Source organism: Punica granatum, chromosome 6 (assembly GCF_007655135.1).
Source record: "Punica granatum isolate Tunisia-2019 chromosome 6, ASM765513v2, whole genome shotgun sequence".
In the NCBI taxonomy this organism is placed as follows: domain Eukaryota; kingdom Viridiplantae; phylum Streptophyta; class Magnoliopsida; order Myrtales; family Lythraceae; genus Punica; species Punica granatum.
The window spans coordinates 2,681,196-2,704,988 of record NC_045132.1 but is presented as its reverse complement, the minus strand read 5'-3'; the positions used below and the strand labels follow the sequence as shown (position 1 = coordinate 2,704,988).

At 35.2% G+C, this 23,793-nt stretch overlaps 3 protein-coding genes and 1 pseudogene across 3 annotated transcripts; 1 reads left to right on the top strand and 3 right to left on the bottom strand.

Moving 5' to 3' along the window:
• Nucleotides 1-618: 618 nt before the first annotated feature.
• On the bottom strand, nucleotides 619-1,608 carry LOC116211031 (UPF0481 protein At3g47200-like). The gene is made up of 2 exons (XM_031545222.1): nucleotides 1,116-1,608; nucleotides 619-959 (listed from the first exon to the last, which is right to left on the bottom strand). Exons 1-2 carry the CDS (start codon nucleotides 1,606-1,608, stop codon nucleotides 619-621), a joined length of 834 nt encoding a protein of 277 aa, XP_031401082.1.
• Nucleotides 1,609-3,861: 2,253 nt separating this feature from the next.
• On the bottom strand, nucleotides 3,862-7,190 carry LOC116210351 (GDSL esterase/lipase 1-like). The gene is made up of 6 exons (XM_031544218.1): nucleotides 6,822-7,190; nucleotides 6,375-6,537; nucleotides 5,938-6,132; nucleotides 5,122-5,246; nucleotides 4,490-4,886; nucleotides 3,862-4,259 (listed from the first exon to the last, which is right to left on the bottom strand). Exons 1-6 carry the CDS (start codon nucleotides 7,020-7,022, stop codon nucleotides 4,027-4,029), a joined length of 1,314 nt encoding a protein of 437 aa, XP_031400078.1. The 5' UTR covers nucleotides 7,023-7,190; the 3' UTR covers nucleotides 3,862-4,026.
• Nucleotides 7,191-15,920: 8,730 nt separating this feature from the next.
• LOC116211030 lies at nucleotides 15,921-17,969 on the bottom strand (annotated as a pseudogene).
• Nucleotides 17,970-18,789: 820 nt separating this feature from the next.
• LOC116210089 (GDSL esterase/lipase 1-like) lies at nucleotides 18,790-23,617 on the top strand. Its single transcript, XM_031543901.1, has 7 exons — nucleotides 18,790-19,019; nucleotides 21,474-21,630; nucleotides 21,858-22,049; nucleotides 22,132-22,259; nucleotides 22,394-22,630; nucleotides 22,716-22,971; nucleotides 23,134-23,617. Exons 1-7 carry the CDS (start codon nucleotides 18,831-18,833, stop codon nucleotides 23,397-23,399), a joined length of 1,425 nt encoding a protein of 474 aa, XP_031399761.1. The 5' UTR covers nucleotides 18,790-18,830; the 3' UTR covers nucleotides 23,400-23,617.
• The last annotated feature ends 176 nt before the right edge of the window (nucleotides 23,618-23,793 follow it).

Here is a 23,793-nt window from a genome sequence, read left to right as displayed (position 1 = left end):
CCTCCTCTCTCTCTCTCTCTCTATATATATATATATATATATTAGAGTATTTCAAAGTAGTTGCTAATCAAAGTTGTATTTTTGGATTCGTGAATGAACTATAATTATTTTGTTCTTTTCCGATACTTATAAAAAAAATTATATCTTTTTTGGTATACAATCTTTTTATACTTTTATCTTTTTATATTTTTCGGTATATCTTTTTATATTATCTCGTGGCAAGACGAGGAATGCAGACCTCGTGAATGGACTCCGATGGAGGATTCGCTTATTCAAGCAGGACGAGCGGTGTTGGCACAAGCACAGACCACTGCGAAAGTAATGCAATGATGATATTGTCAGGAGCGGTAATAAACGGGAGCAAGAAAGGACCAGGATATTAACTTGAAGGGAAAAAACTCATAACGGGCGAGAGGTGATGTCAAAGATTTTACAAGGCTTATAGCGCCTAGAAAGAACATGCTACTTATTAGATATCATTGAACATGTTACATATTGAATATATTACATATATAATCATCATAATACAACAATTCAGAAAATTACACACGGAAATGCAGTCTATATACTGAAAGACATTTCACAATGTAAACAACAAACGTGCCAGGACATGGATACTTATTTTGCACTGCAGTAAGCACTGTAGACAGTTTGTGTCGCAGTTAAGATGAGCAAGACAGATGCTGCAAGAACAGACAAGATTGCCCAGGGGCTGCTGAGATAATTTCTCCACAATTTCGCCATCCAAACATTTCGCCTCTTTCTGCAATGCATTGTTAGATCACGAACTAGTTTTGCATAGTAATAGTTCGATGAGAATATCCTATTTTTGCAGATATTGTTGAACATGGTAGCTATAGCTTCATCATCACCCATGAAACTTTCAATTATCCCGTGGTGTTGAAGCAATTCAATATCCTTTGAGGTATTGATCAGACCATCCATGAAGTGCGTGTAGTCTCCAATGTACATATTTTCTCAGACAAAATGACCGTGTTCTTCATATGCCACCAGATTTCGAAATCGCACTTCTGTGTCATCTCTTATTTGGATGATTGGAATCTCTAAAAGCCCATTTGCAAATGTGATATGGTAAAACTTGCTTTTCTCTGCACCCTTGAATCTAACTCCTAAGTCACTTAGCTCTGAGGCAGAATACCTGTACATGTTAGTACCGATATAAGGGCATGCTCTGCGTGCTTCCTGCCCATAGGCCCCGTTTTCTGTTGATACCAAGGTCTCTTCGAGCAACATAAACTTGCGGACAAGATCCACAAGATGCCTGAAATCATAGAGTTTTTCTGGATCCAGTCGTCTACTTGGCAATGCACTTGGCAGTGCAGTTGAGAATAATGGTCTTGCCGCGAGATGGGAGATACTTTGGCTTGCAATCTCCTCTGCGAGTGTGCATAGAGCTGGAGGCAAATATTGGTATATCGGGAAATAATTCACGGTCATAAAAATAAGGAGGAGTGGGTCAGGCGTATTACCATCACCAATGACAGAATGTAGATGCTCTAGAATAAAGAATGGAATTTGATTTTCAAGTAAGATCAAATCTCTCTCTAAGGTCGAAGCAATCCAACCGATATGAAAGAGAGGGTCCATTTCTCTTTCAGATTGGAGATCAGGCACTAGTAAGTTAAAAAGTGCAAGAAAAGAAAGAATAGGAAAGAGAAATGTGAGAAAATTGGGAAAGGTAAGAGAATAAAGGAGTTATATTTTCGTTTGCAAAGACATGTTGGTGTTTTAGTGGACTTTATACGTATACTAGGTGAATACCCCGCGCATTGCGTATGTGACTTTGTAAATGGAATATGTAATTATCTTTATAATGAAGAATATATATATTTATATAGATGTACCTTTTTAGTGATTTTTAATTTTTTTTGTCAAATATGTTATCTCTTTTTAATAATGTGATTTAAAATATACGTTGGATATCGTGAATCAAATAATTTATTCTTATCGCCTCTTTTATAAGATCACTTTTTGCCGCAGATTATTATATATACATATATTCTTAATGAATATGGATATAATTCTTGTAGTATATATATATATATATGGCTACACATATATGCATTTGTCAGTATAAAAATGGTATGAGTAGCACATATGAAACACTTTCATCGTTTTTTAATTTACTTGCCACATATATGAGCAGCCGGATTTGTGCATTTTTCAACTATATATGTAGTTGTGAATATAAAATTACATTATATATTTCATTGTATTAAAATTACATATTCCTATAATGTAAGATTGTATATTCCATTGAATATCAAAAAGAAATATTCTATAATTAATGATAAAAAATATTCTCAATACATAAGTGATGACATGAAAATGAGAGAGCTCTGTTTCTTATTTTTGATGATGTGGCGGCGTAAGAATTTGGCTGAGAGCTTCATATCTTACTTTTAATAATGTGACGGAGAGAGAATTCGGCTCACGCTCCGTTTTCATATATACTAGTCTTCCTGCACCCGTGCACATTGCTGGAGCAATTTCATTTATACATTTCTTTTTGTGAGATATATTTTAGAATTTCACTACAATGACGATTTAAAGTACTATTGATGATGGAGATCATGTTTTACCCAAAAAAAAAAAGAGGATGATGGAGATCACGAAATACGGTTTTTCAAATTTTTCGTATATTGCATTAGTTAAATTTATGTGCATATTTAATGTAGGAACATGAAGAGACCTTTCATAAGGAGTTGAGGATGTTGATGTGGCATGTCATCATCGATTCAAATGGAAGACTCTGCCGATTCAAAGGAAAGTTCTGAGAGACTCTCATGAGAGTACATTAAATTACATAATATATAAATATAGATGGTGTTGCATGTTCATCTACTACCAATACCGATCGATCTATGTCAATTTGATCGTTTCAAAAAGGATTCATCTAGCTTTTTCTTCACATACTTTTTTATTAGATGTTATTTGGAGAAATTATTACTTTCTATGGTGATATATTTGCTTGCATATTTTCATTTAATTCATCTTTTCACACATTTGTATGACAATTTTTTATTTTCTTTTGATTGATATATTTGCTCACATATTTTAATTCAATTCTATTGTTTTCTTTCATGAGTTTCTAATTCGTGCATTTATTTATAATATTTTTCTCTACCAAAATAATTAAGAGATTGTTTGTATGATTCCCGTGCAATACAAGGGTATTCAACTAGTTACATTTCATTGATCAATTAAGCCCATCCCATTCCACCATAACGAACAGACCTTCCTTACCAACGAAAAATGCTTTAAGCTCTAGTGTTCCCTAATAATTAAATTGGTTTTCAACGATAGGTATTATTAGCTCGGGATTCCAACCTATCTATATTATTATGAACGAAACCCAATTCAATCACAAGAGCTTCCCATCAGTCACTGGAGTTGACACCAGAAGCCATAACCCAGGTTTTAATCACATAAGATATATACCTTCCCCTTACAGAAACCTAGCGAAAGCGCAGGTTCTTCGTCAAGTGTGCAGGCAACCCAGTAAGGCTCGCCAATGGGGCTCATCTGGAAGCCCCATGGTTAGAGACTGAGTTAGAGGGGTTCGAGTACACGGATTTTTTACTTATTCGATGTTCTCCTTGAGAAAGATTGAGAACCCTTCAAAATATGGAAAGTCGCCACCGGGATTTAACCGCTCCTGCAATCATGAGAGGACTGAAAACAACATGTGGGAGCGGTGTTTAAGCTTCAGACTAAAGAATCCAAAGTATTTATTGTAGTAGATTAGCTGCCTTTGTCATTTCCTCTCTAATAATAATCATATTGATTAATTTTCAGTTCATGGGTCCTACCACTTTCTAATTAGAAAATCAAAGAGTTAGTTGGTCATTAATAAGATCGATTGGTTGTTCAAAAAATCAATTTATTGGGGAATTCGATGACAATGTAGGGTATGATTCACATCAACCACTTCCTCATCCCCCTTTTTCTTTCCCTCGTTCCTTAACGCTAATAGCCTATCATTGCATTGGAATAAGTAAAGCCTTAGTCTTCCTCGAAAAGTTGCTTCACAGTATAAGGTCTTGTCACTGAAGGATCCCCATCCCATAAGAGCTTGGCCAACTGTTCATTGGCTCTTTGAGTCGTGTGAGCGGCATTGAAGAAAACATACGCACTCGGATACTCACAAAGGGTATAATTTCCTGAGCCATATCCCCGAGGTCCCCGGTAATCTCTGCCATCTTTGCCGTAGCATGGGGCTCTCCCGATCTCGAAACCTATCATAATTTTGAAGAATTGGAAAACTGTCACAAAATATGAAGAACATATATACAGCCTACTTGATAAAGAAATACCATGGTTGCTGTGTACAAGTTGATGTCTCCACATTAAAAGCTAGAATTCAATTGCATTCATTACTTAAGACATCCTTAATTATATTAGATGTTGATGACGTGATTGATTCAAAGAACTTATATATAAACAGACGGTTTGTTGATTTGCTTACCGTACTTAGAAGGATCCATCATTCTATCATAAAGGGAAGGCAAGTAATCCATAACCGAGAACTTGAATCCCTCTAAACGTTCAGCCAAATCCGTGAGTGCTTCATAGAGCTCCTTGTTATGTAAAATGGGCATTGAGAGTAGCACCGGGATGCAACTCCCGTTATATTCAGGATAGTCCATTTCGAGAGAGGGAAGGCATCCCATTGGCCCCACGTTTTGGAATGCGATTTGGCCCTCCGAGTAAAACTCAGTGAAATAGTAGATGTAGTCATTGCCACCAATGCTGAATAAGTAGACAGCTTGGCCCAAAATCTCCCTTGCTCTATCGGGACCTAATGTTGCGTTCAGTCTCCTTGCCATATCTTTAAATTGGCCAACTTGCTCCATAAAATTGATCTGGCATAGCGAACAAGAAAATAACAGAGAGTAAAAATCAAATCTCTGAAAATGCAAGAAATCAAGGAGCTCTATATATATTTATATATATATGCGGCCTGATTAATTTGAGAATGTTAGGAGTGTTAGGAAGCCTTTTTTTTTTTTTTCGGTAAGCTAGGAACCAATAATTATACGGGAAAGAAACTCCCATTTATAGATTTTCCCGAATAACAAGAAGGATTGAGATGCTTACCATATTTAAGTTACTATTAGTCCAGTTGAGAACGCCTGCTCCTCCTGAGGCGAAGTTGGCTCCATAAGAGAAGTCTGCCTCTGGTTGCAGTGACGGTGGAATCAAAGGCAGATTTGCGTATTCCGCTGCGAATTAAATGTGTTTTGACATATTTATGAGTTCAAACTTCTCATTTGTCTGTGTGTGTGTGTGTAATGTGATTGTATGAGATTTTCATTACTTGAAGAGTTTTCAAAAGTTATAATCAGCTGAGCTTCATCTTAGGCGGGGGGGGGGGGGGGGGGGGGGGGGGGGGGGGGGGGGGGGGGGGGGGGGGGATGTGAGAAAAAGATAATAAGCCACGAAAAATGGTGAACTTATGATGCGGCAGAGATAGCGGTAAATCAGTACCTAGAGAAAAGTAGGTTCTAATGACTCTATCTCAAAGAAAATGGCCTCCGGAGCAAAATTCACCGCTTTGCTGTGATTTTTCGTTATTTAAGGCAAATTTCATCGTTTAGGTCCTCAAACGGGCATTTTATAGTTATTTGGGTGTTTTTATAATTTTAAGAAAGTTTATTTCTTTTTATGCAATTTAAGTTTTCTTAATCCCTATTTAAGCTTTGTAAGCCCTAGGGCTGAAACAGTTAATTCGGATTTATCAATAAAGTTTAGAGCTTTTGTGCTCTTTGTCCAATCTCGGAGTCGATTCAAGTTTGATGCCTATCTCCTAGTATTCGTAGAATCAACAGGTAGTAGAAGGTCGCAGTTCCGGTATTCGTGCGCGAATCAACGGGTTTGTGATAGGTTATTTGCGTGTACGCTGCGTCAACTTACCAATAAGGTCTGGGAGGATGCGTCCATCACATATTCTTCCTGTGGAATTGGTGAAGTAGGTGAACCCATATGGGTACTTGGTTGGAGCATAATCTGTATTGATGTATTTGTTGTTGCCCGCATCAAACAGGGAATCGCCGAAGACAAACAACATCTTCGGATGATGCTCCCCCTTGCTTGGCCTATACCTTTCCACTGTTTCAAGGGAGAATATGCATATGCATAAAACAACGTGAAATTGTAGCTGACAGTTAACTTCAGAACATGCTTCCTAATTAATAATAAATCTAAAACCGAGTAATATTTATTAAGCAGTAATTGCAGCTTAATTCTATCTATCCGCGGAACAAACGAAATGTTATTTTTGGGTATCTTTGTTCTTTTTTAATATTAATTTTTTTTAATATGATGATTTGGTGGTCTTTATGGAATTGTACCTTGCTTCTTGTTAGGGAGGTTTCTGATCATATTAAGGAGAGAACTGTAATGGTCGAAAACAGAGTGCTTAAACCCAAGCATCAGTTCTCCCCAGCCCATGGCACTGCGACCGGCACCATCATCCTTAGATGCACATCTCCTCCCTCCACACGAGTAATCACCCTGGCCAAATGCGAAATTCGTACAAGCTAGGATTAATTGTTTGACTTTGATTTGGAAAACGATTTTCCATTCATCCTTAATGCGTATGTTCAATATGAGAGCAAATTACAGCAACAGTTAGTTTAGGGTAGAAGACTTTTCTGAGCATGTAAGAACATTGTTTCGCAAGAACTCTTTCTATTGTACTGTACATATCATACATGTGCAGCATATATGTATGTAATTGAAAGATTGAATTCCCTCTAAGTGAAAATAGAGAGAGGAAAGGAAGGTGTCAATCTCACCGGAAGTGCATGTTGACTCCCAGAATCACTTAAAATCTGATGCAGATGCAGTGCAAGTTCATTGGACGCTGAATCCACAGAATCGTATCGTGGCCTAAGCTCGTTATTTGTTCGTTGGTATCCCCCGAAGCAGCATGTTGTTGATACGAGGATGGCTAGAAATATAAACTGAACACAGTAAGGGATATTTGAGCTTGCCATGATATACACTATGGCTTTGCTGCTGAATCTTGTGTCCTATATAATAGCTGCTCCCCCAATTAGAAGTCTACGTGTGCTCTAATTCGACCGGGGCCAGTGCCACTGAACACCATTATTCTGGATCTGGACGTTATATATATATATATATATATATATATATTTCAGGGAGATTGTGAGATCTCTACAGTTTATTGGCCGATTAAAATATTAGGCAAAAATCGGCTCTACTGGAAATAATTGAATAGAGATGACAAGAACGAAGCATATAGCTTGGTGGTACCAGGAGAGATGGGATCGAAGCACATGCAGTACATTGAATTGGAACGGTTGCGCGTTTTAATTTCCCCTTTCTATTATATTTTGTTAAAGATATGTATACTCGGTATTAATGGTTATATATTCCATTTTTTTTTTGGCTAGAGATCCACCAACATTACACGCGGATGTATTAAATGTACTTGGTTGCAATTTTGCTCAAAATTATTTACTTTTAATGTGGATATATTATATGCAGGAATTTGAGAATAATAAAAAATAAGGTCCAAATTGAATGAAAATAAAAAGCTATTGATTAAATTGAGGAAATGGAGAAAGGTATATTGAACCAAATTAAACTTAATTGATTGTGCGTGTATGTGAGAGAGAGAGAGAGAGGGGGTGAGTCTCACTCATTCAGTGCAACTGAGTAATAACCAATCAAAATGTCTATAAGTTAAAATATGTTAATCACTGTGGGGTCAATTTTTTAAAGTTACAAACATTTGCTTGAATGTTATTTGGCCAAATAGATGAGTAATACTCAAGTATTTTCTCAAAAAAAGGGGTAGATAGAAAAATGTGGAATGACTGAATGAATAATTATGTAAATTTACCATTTTAACTTTAAATTTGTGACTCCTATAATTTAGGAAATAAATTATGAGTTTTCTTTTTTTTTAAAGAAAAAGTGAGGTCAGAGGAGATCTCTTGATTTGTCCAAAATCTAATGGCCATAATTTATTGAATTAGCGGTAATAGACAATTTAGAAAACCACAGTGAGATGGAAAGACTAAGGTTTTGAAATTATATATTAGTAATTAGATATATATTTTTATGGATAAGAGCACATAAGGTTTTCAATTGCTTTTAGGTTCATTCATTTTTTAAACTGTTATCCTAGCATTCAATTTCCCTTTGTAACTCTCTGAAGGTAGCGTTTGTACTATCTGAAGCAGAAATGACTATCTCCACGGGTTAGTATAGTTTAAACTTTAAAATGGTTTCAATTGTATTTTCGGGTGATAGAATAGAATTTCTAATTTTTCGATTTTTTTGCAAATAATACGAATAATTTATAATCTTTTAATTCTTTTGAATATGTGCAGATAAGACGACTCTAATTTTTCTTTATGCATTGAGAGGGGCGGATTTGGGCATTGGTGGCCCATCTCCTGCCGCTACTCTCAACGTGATTATGGTGGTGGTAGTTGCAAGTGTGCCTGCACCGACCAACCTCCCTCGTCTCTACATGGATATATTTTATTTCATAAAATTAATCTATGTTTTCAAAAAATAAAGAAAAATTTAAAGAGTGGCACATAAGTGAAGTGTGTAATGATCAATTTAAAATTTTTGTCATAATAATATGGGGGTCAAAAGTTGAAAATAAAAAGTGAAAATATGCAAGTGAAACTTTGAGATACTATAACTAACCGTCCTGGACAACTAGGATGCAAAGATACGAATGTAATGGCTCATACTTTTATAAATTCCCATATAAAGAATCAATCCATTTTTCTGATGAGGCGGGAACCTACCCGATCGAGTTCTTGCTTCGTTGTCATTATTAATAACGGGGACCCTTTAACATGACTCCATTTCATGCTAAAATGATTTTTATCGTTTTGGATGCGCATGGATCCTGCAACCCATCACACATCCAATAATGTGGGGAGATTTCGCGTCATGGTGACATAAAATCATATTAAAATATTATAATTAATCGGGGTCGATATGGGAACAAAATATAGTAGATGCATATGAACTGTGGTTACTCTCCAACAGTTGAAGGGCAAAGGATCAGTGTTTAAGTTTATAATAATAACAATAATAATAATTAAATTGAAGGAAAGAAGAACAAGGTAACATATATACAGTTTCCACTAAGTAGGGCTCTTAGTCCAGTCGTAGAATTAAGGAATATAATTCAGTCCTGGGCGGGACGGTTCGGGGATGATCAATATGAACATAGTCGACTGCAAAATGAATGTAGTCGATTGAAGGTAAAGTGCAGTCGATTATATTACTCTTTGTAGTTTACAATGGAGCCCCGAACAGGTCCCACCCAGGACCAGATAAGCTCCCATATATATAATCAATGATAGAAATGAGCTCCCAATAGGAAATAATGACAGTACCCCTGGCGATGATGCGACACACATAAACTTCAGTCCCATACCGAACCACTTAATGGATGGTAGGTATGGTGATAATTCAAAGTAGTTGATCCACCGGGCCATGAAACAATTCAATTGAGAAGTATCTTTAGACAAGGATAATGAATTTGGAAGAGGGTACTGGAGCCAATGTGTCCAATGCCGAACTGCTCGAAGAAGTCCAAATCTCAGAAAGCCCTGAATATCACACGAAGCTTGAGAAAGGGTTAAGGGAGATAAAGCGGCAGCCAAACTGCAATTAGCAGGAACCGATGGTCCGCCATTGCATATAGGCGCGGGCAAAAGCAACTGGCGCGGTTTTTCCTCAAGGAAGCCGAACATGCCCTGCAGCCCTATCTCAGTGAGCGCAACTAAGATTGCCTCCATTCCATAGGGGCCCGGGCTGACATTGAACTTGCGCTGCAGTAAATCCGTCGATCATTCGTCAAGCACTCAGGAGGAAAAGCAGAGCAACGAAAAGAAAATCAACACGTTCACCTGGATTTTGCAGCAAACATTAGAATATGTTATTATTTAACGATGCTTGTAGGCATTACTGTGTCCCGCCGCTTTTGAATGAAACATTAAAAGGTCGCCTTAACCCGAAATACGAGATTATAATGGGCCTTTTTAACCTATTGCATTTGGTTCTTGGGTGGATTTCATACTAAGAAACCTGAATAGAAAAAAATCGAGATGTGATCCGAAAGGAAGAAACCTGGCCCGACCGACTGTTTTACACCCCCTAGGTCCAGTTTCCATGAAAAAGAATTTAACCAAAAAAAAAAGAAGAGGGGAGCAAGCTTGTAATTCATTGAATTTATGATTTTACATTTGCACACATCGTGAAGGTAGGATTCACTGATTTCCAGTGGTATGGTGGTGCTAGTTGTGAATCAATGAAACCCTTCAAACACTCGAATTTGAAAGATAGGGGTCCTGAAAGGCAGATTGGGGGAAAAAAAAAAGTCAATACTCTCGCTTCTGTGAACATTTGAAGCAATACATCTAAATTCAGCACCATCCTAATATTGTGATAAATTTGTAATTGATCTAAAAAATTGGAATTTTTTGCGCAGTATATTTATCCAAATGAAAAAGAATCTCACAGAGGATAACAGAATGAATATCCTTACTTGGTTACTTATTAGCTCAAGTATTAGTGGGAGAAAACATTTCAGTATAAGTCTAGTGAGAATTTAATAATAGCAATTTGATTTTGTGCTATATTAACTGAGAATCAAGTTAATTTTTCACGTGGGTCTCATTCAAGAGAAAGGGGTTCGTTGACATCTACTCTTACTTAGAATTAAAAGATTTTGAATTCAATTCTCCTTAATAGGACTTTTTTTTTCCCTCCTGTTCTTCAATCCCTCATAGAATTTCCTTGCAGTCGATAAATTAAAAGATGTCCCATTTGATAAATTAGATTAATTTGTTAGTCTTTATTAACCGGAAAGGAAAAGGAAAAAGAAAAGAAAAGGAGGAAGGATTAGTCGAAGAAAAAAATATTAAAGTCGACAATAGAAATAAGTGTAATTACTATATAGTCCAATCACATTAATGCAAATCTAAAGGAATTAGTAATTTATGATATTAGACTTCAGCATAACAACGATCTAATTTATTTTTTCCATTATTTTAAAGGTCAATGGACTTATTAGACATACAGAAAAGAGATATGAAGGGATGCGATTGCCTCTGAATAGAAAGCATGTCATTTCTCTGAATCGTCTTCTCACAATCATAAGTTACTAGGTGAATTTCCGCGCGTTACGCGGGCGCCTTTATAGATTAAATGTTATGATTATTAAATATACTAATTTTTTAATTTTCTTTACATGAATATTGAATTAATTATATTGTAATATGTGATTATAATTTTTTTGGTTGCTACATAAATAATAAAACATAATTCTATGATCTCTATAGTATCTTAAAACTTACATCTGACAAATATTTTATTTTTTTCAAGGAATTATTGTAGTATAATTTTAAACATTTTAAAAAATCATAGTTATTTTTATTTAAATTTATATGGTAGAGCAATATTTTTGAATTTTTCAAATATAATAATTAAAAGGGTATAAGAATGGCTATCCAAGAAAGAAAAGTACAATACTGCTACTCATGCCGATTGGACAAAGCTTATCCACTAACATATAGCTATTTACATTAACATTTGTTGGGCAGTATTTCAATGAAGCTGTAGTTATATATTGAAATTCTTGATAGTGTATAAGCCTCCTTCACGAATTAAGGGTTGGAACAAATTGATTGAGACTTTCTTATACTTGCATGCATTAATGAACCCTAATTCCTTTAGAAGTAATAATTTAATAAATAAACAAATATTGTATTAAAAGAATATATATATTTAGTAAAAAAGTGCAAGCATAACTCTTCATCAAGGAAAATCAAGTTAAAATTAATAATTTTGTTACTCCTTGTGGTCAGGGCGTCTCACAATCTTATGAATATCACTCTAGTTTTCATGCATATTTTACAGGTGTCAATTCTTTCATCATACAATACATCTTTGTAGATTCTCAAAATCTGCAAAACTACATATAGAAAAGATAAATTAATAAAAAAAAATCAGTTATAGTCACACGTGAGCATGAATTTAGTCTTGCCTAGAACACATTTGCTCAGGTTTGATGTGAGAGAGAGGTCATAGTTACCTTTATGCACGTTGCACACCAGAATGTTATTGTTCTTTAAAAGATCCAAGCTCTATATTCAATTTCCAATTTTTCATGGGATATATATATATATAGATAAAGATTAGAAGAGTCAAATCCATATATATAATCTATATGTATTTTTGTATATATTTTAATTGCCATCTATGTATGAATATATATGCAAGCGGCAAACATATAATCTATATATGCAAACAACATATATAATCTATAAACTACACACATATGTATATATAGATATATCCAAACCATATATATAGATTATATATATAATCTTGCAAACGGCAAATATATGCACATATATAAGCAAACGGTATATATACAATATATGCATATAACTTGGACTATATTTCGTTTTATATAATTTATATGTTGGACAATATTAAATTATATCTTGAAATTCTTGACCATATATAAGGCTCCTCCACAAAGTCATCACAAAAGAATATTAAGAACTTCCTAAATAATAGCTAATTAATAATAATTTTATGAAAATAGCTAATTAGACTTTATCATGTATACACTTGCATAATTAATCATAAAAGAATATAAAAAATTTCTTCAATAGCATCTAATATAATGGTCTACTGCATATTTTATTCTCTTATATATATTTTTTTGGGTTACATGCAAATAATATATATTCTATTGAAGAGTTAATGATAAAAAATTTTCTTAATACATAAATGATGATGTGGCAAAATGAGAGAATTCCATTTCTTATTTTTAATAATGTGGCTATATAAACATTGAGCTCGTACTTTGTTTATATATATATATATATATATATAGATTTCGTAGAGTTTCAACTTTCAAGGGGAAACTCTCCTTTTGTTTGACCTGTGACAAAATTTTATTGGTTGGTTCAAATTCTTTATCTTTTCAAAAGCTTCCCCACTTTACTGTTCTTTTTATTTTCATATAAATCCTTCGAAATTTGCTAAAAATATTTATTTTTTCAAAAGTAACTCTATCAACATGGCAAAAAGAACCTACATAATATGTTACTCAACTAATTATTATAGTTTTATCGTTTATGGACGCGATCTATATTAACTTAGATGTTCTATATTTGCATATTTTTCTAAACTTTATGTATATTCTTTTCAAATATTTTTAATTCACTTGACTTCATTTAATCCTCATATACCATTATTTATTTTACATATTCTATGATTTGAATTATCGGATGGAATATTGGTGGAGATCATGTTAGAAATTATCAGATTTGTCAGTTTAAAGAAAATTAAAATAGTTTCAAGTTTAATATAATTTGAATGGATTTGTGATATACTTTCATCAATAAAATAATCCACAGCAATGCGCATGCATTTTTCTAGTTCTTATGCATATGTGACATTTACAAAAAAAACAAAGAAAATAATAAAAAAGTAATTATTTAACTCTTTCTTTTTTCTTTTTAAAAGAAAAGTGATGAAACAACTGAGTGGCAGAGACGAGAGAGGTTGTGGCTCAATGTGGGCCACCATCGCCTCAAGAAACCACTCTCCTCTCGTTGGCTTACCCTTACCGATTCTTTCTTCCTTTTCGTTATTTTTGGAATTTAAAAATGAAGAAATTTAAAAATGCCACATATGTACAAGTTGTACATGTACACCAACTTAGTAGCCATGTTACTGTTATTTATAAACTCAGTTGATGAGACCAAGTGAGACGTTTATCGAATGTTAAAGTTACGACTAAAAGAAAAAGAAAACAACGAAATTGAATATCAAGCTCGTATGGCGGCGAGCAACCTATGAACTCTACTGTTCTAGAGACCCCTCCTAAATTTCTTTTTGACCTGTTATCGAATGATGCTAGGGGTGTTTGTTTTCCTTGTATGGTTGTAAGGAACATATAGTTTTGTTTTAATATATTTGCATCAGTTGTTACCAAAAAGAAATTGAATATCAAGCCAAACTTAAAGGACCAAATGTGTAGAATAAGAAGAAGAAGAAGGAGAAGAAGGAGAAGGACGAGGAGAAGGAGGAGAAGAAGAAGATGAGCAAGATGTATATGGATTATAACATAATAGAAACTTACAGTCGATAATTAAGAATAGAGGATTATCCTTATAATAATAATAAGATGATGAGAGATCTATATATTAACTACGGCTTAAGCTTATAGGGTTAGGCACCGATAAGCTCATATTAGATATGGATTTTACATAGTTTTTTTTTTGGGTAAGATTTTACATAGTTGTTACCGGTATAAAATGAATTTCTTGTGATGACTTGACAATATTATTATAGTATTTACTTATTTAATAATTAATACCTTTTACTATTTTTTTGTATTTTTTATCATTAAATATATTAATAATTTTTTATAAAATATTTCATAAATTTATTTTACATTTTTCAACTTATTATCAATAAAAGAAGAAAGACAATAAAAAAAGAGTGACTAGGGATTTTCTCAGTTAAAATCGGCAAAACCGGCTCCACTCATTCTTTCTCTTCCCGGGACCCGTCTAGGCCCTAGACCGTATAAGCTCCCATTCCCTAACTCTATTTATACAAGAATTCTTAAGCTTGCCCTCAAAATAAGGAATAAATCTCACTCTTAGCTTTACGAGGCCAAACACTTGCAGCAAAAGAACGGATATCAAATTTGTCCTCTTTTGAAAAGTTAGGAGGTTCCGTTCCTGCCAAACTTGATAGATATAACATGTCCACGCAAGACGAAGAATGATAGAATCAAGTCCCCTGCCTTTAAACAAGCAAGCCCACGTCATCTCCGAATTCCAATCCTTCACTTCTCGATGAACTGCAAATCTGTCAAGAGTACTCTTCCAAAGTTGCTGAGTTGCACGGCAAGTAAAGAGCAAGTGATCCTTCGATTCAGCTTCCTATTCATAGAACTCTCACTCAGGTACTGATACCGATACGCCCCAGCCCATTAGTCGTACGTACCTTTGTAACAAGTCTATTCTAAAGTCGCTACAAGAAAAACATGATTTTGAGAAGGAATTTTGCTAGGGAATCTTCCCTCGCAAATCCCTCCCGAAGTCAAGGGAAACTCGAAGCAAATTAATTGCAGGGAATAACAGGAGAGATCAGGGATGGTGTCCCGATTTTCCTCTTTGACGCGGAAGTCATCAAGAGCCTTACACAATAGCAAATAGTGCATAATCTATAAGTTGACTTATAAAGAGTTGGAGATATATTGATTGCTTATTCAAGAGATCCCAAGATATCTTCCGTATAATACCTCATTCGATTAATTAGGGAAGTATATCTTTCATATACTTAGACCCGAAGCAATCCGGGGCTACCACTCGGGCCATTTGAGCCACGTCACACACAAGCCTAATGGGTGTTTGGGTTGAAAAATCGGTCTGTAATAGAAACAAATAAGGTCCAAATTGATCTACTAAAAAATAAGGTCCAAATTGAATGAAATACAAAGGTGATGACCAAATTGAGGAAATGCAGAGAGGTATGGAACCAAATTAAACTTAATTGATTGCTTGGTTTTTTTTTTTTTTTTGGGTGGCAAGTAGATGAGTAATACTCAAATATTTTCTCAAGAAAAGGGATGGAGAGAAAAATTTGGAGTGACCGAGTGAGTAATTATGTTTACCAGTTTTTTTTTTTATCTTAAACTAGTGACTCCTGTAATTTGCGGAATAAATTATGAGTATTTTTTGAAGAGTGAATTAATGATTTTGTTATCAAGAGATGCAAGTTACATCAAATCTGATCGTAAAATTTTTTTTACATTACATTGGACCTTGAAAGATTAAGTGTATATTAAATCTGATCTTTTGTTAGAATGCCATCAAAAAATGAATGAAAAAATATGATCTGACATTGAACGGCTGATTTGGCATTCTACATCAAATTAAACAATATGATGTGGCATTCTACATCATCTCTCCTCTCTGTCTTTCTCTCTCTCTCTCTCTCTCCCCCCTTTACAACGACAAGAAGACTGGTAAGCGGAGCACCTTCCTGGACAAGATCAAGCTCGCCGGGACCGCATGTTATCAACTGCAGTAGGACCGTAGACGCCCTCATTTTGCCTCTCGGGAGGCTCTCCGCTGTTTGATCTGACCGGTCCCCGGTGGCATTGTTGCTGGTGGAGGAAGACAACACCTGTCGCCCGTCGGCATTCATCAATGTCTAGAGGGTCTCTGGACTCGAATCCGACGGCGGAGGAGAGATCTCGTCCCTCGTTAGCTCAGTGGTCTGGTCCTCTTTCTTCTACGGCTCCTCGCACGTGACTTCTGGACTTGCCTTCTGGCACGCCTCCGCCAATCATGTGTCTCAGTTGACGCGTCCATTGCAGGTCTCCAGGCAGATTTGCCAGTCGACGCCGTCCTTTGAGGACGTACTCATTGCCGCGCGACGGGTAGATGAAGTCGTTCTCAGTCAGGTCCTGCCAGACGAAGCCGCTGTTGTAGCTCCTGCAACAGTTTTCCCCCCGACAACGTAACCTCAGTCAGAAACCTCGTTTTCTCCAGAAGATTGAAGTCTAACCAAACATAGCGATCGGCATTTACCGTTTCGACGACCAGGAATACAGGGCGCGCCATGGAAGTGCCAGGGAGGATGTTCAAGTGATGGATCACATCTGTAGACGAGACAGAGGAGGGAGAAGGAATTGTAAGGAAAACAGAACAGAGAAGAGAGCATCAACAGCCCTTCACCAGCTCTCCCGGGGCTGAGTTGCATGGTTACTGCTGTTCGAGACTCCTGAAGCCCATGAATCGAGTCACCGATTTGTCATCTTTCTATGTGATTCTCTGCTACAGCTCTACTTCTCCATCGTGTAGCTGTCTACTGCTCGTGTCCACTACAACTATCCTTGAACCTTGCCGTAACTGATGCTGCTCTTCTTCCCCCCCGAGCTCTCTGCTCGACCATTGCTCCTCTTCAGCCGCTCGGGAGTTTCTGCTGCTCCTTGCTGCTGCCCTCCTCTTCTCAACGGGGGAAAATGTAAGAAATACTTTTTTTAATGTAGACAGAAATAGAGAATAATAAAAAAAATGAAAGATAATAATCAAACAATGCCACATCAGTTATTGAATGCTAGATAAGATTTTTTCATCCATTTTTGAACGGCAATATGACGGAAAGTCGGATTTGATATACACTTAATCTCTCAATGTTCAATTTGATGTAAAAAAATTTCTTAATGTTCAATTTTATGTAAAAAATTTCTTGAGATCAGATTTGATGCAACTTACATATCTCGATCATCAAATCATTAATTTACTCATTTTTTGAAAGAAAAAGAGAGATCAACGGAGATCTCTTGCTTTGTCCAAAATCTAATGATCATAATTATTTGAGTTAGCAGATAACAGACAACTTAAAAAACCAAAGCGAGACGAAAGACTAAGGTTTTATATTTTTATATTAGTAATTAGATATAGATTTTAATGGATAAGTGCTCATATGGTTTTCTATTACTCTTAAGTTCATTTTTTCATATAGTTAATCCTAGCATCCGGTTTCCTCTTGTTACTCCCTGTAGGTATCATTTGTTCTATCTGAAGCCGAAATGACTATCTCCACAGAGTAGTAGTTTAAAGTGGTTTCAACACTGTATTTTAGGGTGATGGAATAGAAGTTCTAATTTTTCAATTGTATGCAGATTATACAATTAATTTTTAAATTTTTTTAAATTTTTTCAACTATATTTAAATACGCACCTCTAATTTTTTCGACTGTATGCATTGAGAGGGGCCTATTTGGGCATGGGTGGCCCATCTCTTGCCATCAGTGCATCGAGGATGCCAGCAATCTCTAGAGCCACCAGCAACGTCGATTGGGGTGGCGGTGGGCTGCACCCTGCACCGCCCAATATCCATCTTCAAAAATTTCAAAAAAAATTAAAAAGTGTCACATCATCTATGACGAGTGTAATGATCAATTTAAAATTCTTGTCATAATAAAGGGGTCAAAAGTTGAATATAACAAGTACAAATATTCAAGTGAAACCTTGAGATACTACCGCTAATGAAAAACTAGAATCTAAAGATACAAATCTAACGGCTCATAATTTTATAAATTCCCATAAAAAGAATCAATACATTTTTCTGCCATACTGTCATAAAATTTTCATTGGATTTCGTTGTCGAGTTGGGAACCTACCCTAGATCTTGCTTCGTTGGCATTATTAATAATAGAGGTTGGCATGGGGACAAAATATAAATAAATGCGTCTGGACTGTAGCTAACCTTCCAACTGTTAGGAGTAAGGAATCAGTATTAACAACTCAGCGAAAAAAAAGGAATCAGTATTAACTTTCTAATAATAATAATAATAATAATAATAATAATAATAACAATAATAATAACAATAATAATAATAATAATAACATTAACAACAACAAATTAAAGAACACAAGAGGATGTTAATAAAAATACAGCGCTCTTAGCCAAGTCGTAGAATTGCTGATAGAAATGAGCTCCCAACAGGAAATGCAGGGAGAGCTTTTAGCTTACTATTCAGCAAATAATGGCACTGCCCTCACGATGATGTGACACACATGAACTTCAGTCCTACCGAACGACTTAAAGCATGGTAGGTATCGAAATAATTCCACGTAATTGATTCATTGGGCCATGAAACAGGTTGATTGAAAAATACCATTGGTACACCTCAATATAAAAGAGAGGCGACTCCATTGAGAGAAAAACGCGTGCATACAATTAAGAGGACTCAGTCCCATGGAGATCACTGTACTCCATTGCCACACCATTCTCTTGTCTCTTGCCTTCCTTGGCATTACGATAGGCTGCTCCGGGACCAACAGGCAATTACACGACTTTGGGGTGTCGGCACACAATCCGGAGCTCAAGCAGTCTCGATCCTTCTATCCGAATGAGGATAACACTCTAAGCCAACAGTCACTGCCAGTGAGATTTATTTGTTTATGTCATATATAAATTAATCTACTTACTTTCTTTACAGCTATACTAGTGTTTTACCCGTGCATTGTATGAGATTTTACGTAAGTTTATTACTAATCAAAATTAGTAAAATTAATTGTCCTTTTAAATATCAATATATAATTTTGATACTTGGTTATATATCTCATAATTCTATTTATATCTTATTTAACATCATTTTCTTTATATATTAGTAACTTATTTAACATCATTTTCTTTATATATTAGTAACAAAGAGACATACATGATTTGTTACAAATATTTTTCATATAAAATATATCATTTTTATATATTGAGAATTCTTTTAACATAATCAAATGTGACGCCTAAATCATGTAATATAAATGCACAGTCTTAATAGGATTGGTATTCTCTTGAATTTTTTCAAAGTTCTTGGATATGTTTTCTAATTTCATCTTTTTAACCTCCCAATGTATAATTAACTTGACTTCATTTATAACTGTATAAATATAATAAAATAGAGAATAGCTTTTATCTTAATTATTACAAATATTTTATTTTTATTTTTGCATTTACCTTAATAATATATCTTATAAACATATAAAAAAAACTCTTTTAATGTGCTTAACTTGATATAAATATAACATAATTATATATGTTTATATATCGATGCGTATTTTATCTAGATCCCACACATTTTATAAATACAATCGATATACATACATATAATAAATCATATATTTCATTAAATTAATTAGCATATTAAATATTTTTAGGTTAAAGTGCTTGACCAATAGAATTACTTTTGAAGCCACGAATTACAATTTTTATAATTTATCGATTTAATTGTCTAAATATAACCCATTATAAATATTGCGTGCATTTTTCAATTAAATGCTTTGAATTTTTCGAATTTAATCATATAAGTGACTCTAACAATTTTTCTAAATAATTAATTTATAAAGAATATATTTTTAGGGCCATAAGTTCCTTTTTTATTATTTATGCAGTGTAGATGCTTAAAATAATTAACTAAGTATGCATATTATTATACACATTTTTTTTATACTTTGACTTAATTATTATTAAAATAAGAGCTAATTGGCACATTTAATGTGTCAATTCTATTTTATTATATATATTGATTTAATTTAATGTTGAAAATAAGGGGTAATGGGCACATTTAATATGTCAATTTTACTTTAATATATATATTGATGATGGTTACAATTTGGAGAAGGAAACAGTGAATTGATGTAACTTTTCCTTTCCAACATTGTCCATAATGAAATAACATGGTTAAGTAAGAGCCAATAGATTAATAAAGAGTTGAGGGTACATCAGCAATTTTATACGCTAACTTTAACTATAATTTCCTAACTATTCCCACAATTTTCTCTTCCACCCTCTCTCTCCCTTACGCACCCCAATCCTCCTCTCTCCTTTCACAAGATTTTCCTTTTCTATTTGTTCATTAATTTTATTATGTTATTTTTCAACTAAAAAATATGTTTTTACCTATTATAAATAAAGGACTACTCACACTCTTTTTTTCTTTTCAGTAACAAAGGAAGAGCATGAGCTTAATAACTAATAAATGGGTACGAGTAGTGATGCAGCGTACAACGCGGGTAACCGTCACAGACCCGTTGATTCGCGCACGAATACCAGAGCTATAACCTTCTATACCTATTGATTCTACGAATACCAGGAAATAAGCATCAAACTCGAATCCGAGATTGGACAAAGCACGAAAGCTCTGAATTTTATTGATAATCCAAAAAGACGACTCCCTTTGCCCTAGGGCTTACAGAAAGCTTAAATAGGGTTTAAGAAAACCAAAATTGCATAAAAGAACTAAACTTTTCAAAAAGTGCAAAAACACCGTAATTTACATAAATTGCCTGTTTAAGGCCCTAAACGATGGAATTTGCCTTAAATATCGAAAAATCACGGCAAAGCAGTGAGTTTTGCTCCGGAGGCCATTTCCTTCGAAATAGGGTCGTCAGAACCTATTTTTTTCCAGGTACCGACTTGCCAAGTCTTCTGCCACATCAAGTAGTCTCATAACGAGTATCGAATCTGAGACTTCTAAGTTACCAAATAAAGGACCACTGCTTTTCACCCTTTTGATGACTATTGATACTCTTAAACCATGGAAAATTTTATAAGATATGTTTAAATGGCTCTATGTACAACCTAAAAATATAAGAAAAATTATTTATATATTATAATGCATAGCGCCGGTTAGGTTCTTATATTTTATAACCAAAAAAAATTGAGTACTCATCAAATTGACCGTATTGTGTAGCATATATTTATACATATATAATATTTCCATATGTCCTAATTAGTTCTTGTTCTACTCCTTATTGCTTGTAAATCGATATGGTTTGATTTTTGAATTTTAGGTAGATGCATCCCTCATATAATCCAAAACGAAACAAAATATTTGGACAGGAAAACTATGCAAGGAGAGTGAAGAAATTCTCATACAAGGAGGTACAATCTATCGCCTTGGGCTGGGCTGATCGATTCTTCGGGTTCAAATTCTCTTCCATTGTCAATTGCTACAAATCCCTTCTTCCAACGACCGGAAGCTCTTCTGAAGAGCAAGGTATATTCGTTTATCACCCCCATTCGGATAATTTGCTCTGCACAGCTGTTGTAATCGTCTCAAATCCTTCGGAAAATCCATAAGTAACTTTCATTATGCAGAGTTTGGCCAAGCGTATATGAGATATCCCGAACTTAATGGAAATGATTAGTCTTCAGTAAAATCTGAGATTATTATCTATTCTGTAAATCTCCATTAACTGTCTATTGTTTTGTGCTTTGTAACAGTGGAAGCAGAAGGACTAAAATTGGATCATCACAAGATGTTCTTCATTTTTGGGGATTCCTTGTTCGATGCAGGCAACAATATCTACCTTGACGGAAAATATTCTCCAGCTGCCTACTATCCATTCGGGTTCACCTACTTCACCAACGCCACCGGAAGACTATGCGACGGGCGCATCGTCCCCGACTTTATTGGTAATAATGAATTTTCCGGGACACTTTCTAAGACTATCCAAGTATTAATCAATTGACCAGTCGAGATCCCATATATTATCAGCTCAGTTCGCGAATCTGCCTCCTATTCCACCATCACTGCAACCCGGGGCAACTATCTCTTACGGAGTCAACTTTGCATCAGCTGGAGCGACTGTTCTAGACTCGTACCCTGGACAAAGTTTGAAATATGTAAGCATCCTCAAATTAAAGCTCTAATTTGTTTTGTGGAGACTACTATGATTCTTAACGTTCGAAAATTAAAATGATATCAACAAGTTTCGGTATTATTTATTACAAGTCTTATTTCAGTTTTAATTTGCCAGCTCAATCTTAGAAAGCAGTTGAGCCAATTTAAAGAAGTGACAAGGAAATTGAATGCAACATTAGGCTCCTCTCGAACAAGAGAAGTCTTGAGCAAAGCTGTCTACCTGTTTAGTATCGGGGGAGACGACTACGGTGACTATTACTCGAACCTCGCTGAGGAAGGTCGTAGCCCGACCTGGTCGGAGCAACAGCAACAAGTGAATGCTGTAATAAGCAACTTAACGAGAGCACTTACCGTAAGATACAGAACCTGTAAACCGACAAAAAAAATATCACTGGGTATTAGGATTTAATTTAATTGGTCATATCCGGTATCCGCAGGAAATTTATGAACAGGGAGCGAGGAAAATTGCATTCCAGAACGTGGGGCCGATGGGTTGCGTTCCCCAGTTCCAAATTAACTATCCTAATTTAAGTTGGAGCTGTGCTCCGGAGCTGCTGTCCATGCCAATATTACACAACAAGGAACTCTATGGAGCCCTCACCGATTTTGCAGAACGTTTAGAGGGGTTCAAGTTCTCCGTTTTCGACTACTTCTCCTCCCTTCTTGACAGAATTGATCATCCTTCCGATTATGGTAAGGCACAACTAAGATTTTTTGAAGTCTTGGATCTTCCTCTCATAAGATATGACCATTCAGATTAACTGGCACTTTTACATGGATAAGAGAAAGCTTTGCGTTAACATGATATTCCTCGTGTGTAAGCTAAAATTCTCATTGTTGTTCTTGGCGTTTAAGGTTTTGAATCCGGGAGCACACCATGCTACGTTAGCAATGACAATGGGTACAAAGGATTGGGGTCAGATAAATCAGGAAACACTAAGCTTTGCGAGTACCCGGCCGCATACTTGTTCTTTGATGTATATGGCCACACGACTCAACATGCCAATCAACAGTTAGCCAAGCTCATCTGGGACGGGGACCCTTCAATCACAAGACCATATAACATGAAGGAATTATTCGAAGAGAACAATCCCTATGTCAAGCTACCAAAAAATAAATAATAATAATAATAATCCCAATATTAAATTATTGTCAGTCATTAGGGTTGTTAGTAGCATTGAGATTCATAACTGATGGTTTAGGGTCTTTAAGTACTGATATATTCTCAATATGTCTTGGTCGCACCAATCTTATAGTTTCATTCAAACTATTTATGTCGTGCTTCTAATAAGTGGTATGAAAGCCATTTATGGCTATTGCCAGGGATCGATCAAGACAATTTCGAAGGATTCTAGTTTAATGGTCACAGGTCTTAGTGCCGAAACAGTCCAACCTCACACATCGAGATCTGACCGGAGAATTTCACGAATTTGAAGATCCAAATGGAGGTGCTATTTGGATTCCTAAAATCGACTAAGAAAATCGAAAATGGGTTCGAGGAGCCAGTGACAACGG

Excerpts from the sequence above, each read along its gene's own strand:
- LOC116211031 (XM_031545222.1), bottom strand. The coding sequence starts at position 1,608 with ATGGACCCTCTCTTTCATATCGGTTGGATTGCTTCGACCTTAGAGAGA. Across the intron at positions 960-1,115 it reads CTTAGGAGTTAGATTCAAGG|ACTACACGCACTTCATGGAT; the intron begins GTGCAGAGAAAA and ends TGTACATTGGAG.
- LOC116210351 (XM_031544218.1), bottom strand. The coding sequence starts at position 7,022 with ATGGCAAGCTCAAATATCCCTTACTGTGTTCAGTTTATATTTCTAGCC. Across the intron at positions 5,247-5,937 it reads CATCCTCCCAGACCTTATTG|CGGAATACGCAAATCTGCCT; the intron begins GTAAGTTGACGC and ends TTTAATTCGCAG. Across the intron at positions 4,887-5,121 it reads CTAATAGTAACTTAAATATG|ATCAATTTTATGGAGCAAGT; the intron begins GTAAGCATCTCA and ends TCGCTATGCCAG.
- LOC116210089 (XM_031543901.1), top strand. The coding sequence starts at position 18,831 with ATGGAGATCACTGTACTCCATTGCCACACCATTCTCTTGTCTCTTGCC. Across the intron at positions 22,631-22,715 it reads ACTTAACGAGAGCACTTACC|GAAATTTATGAACAGGGAGC; the intron begins GTAAGATACAGA and ends CGGTATCCGCAG. Across the intron at positions 22,972-23,133 it reads TGATCATCCTTCCGATTATG|GTTTTGAATCCGGGAGCACA; the intron begins GTAAGGCACAAC and ends TTGGCGTTTAAG.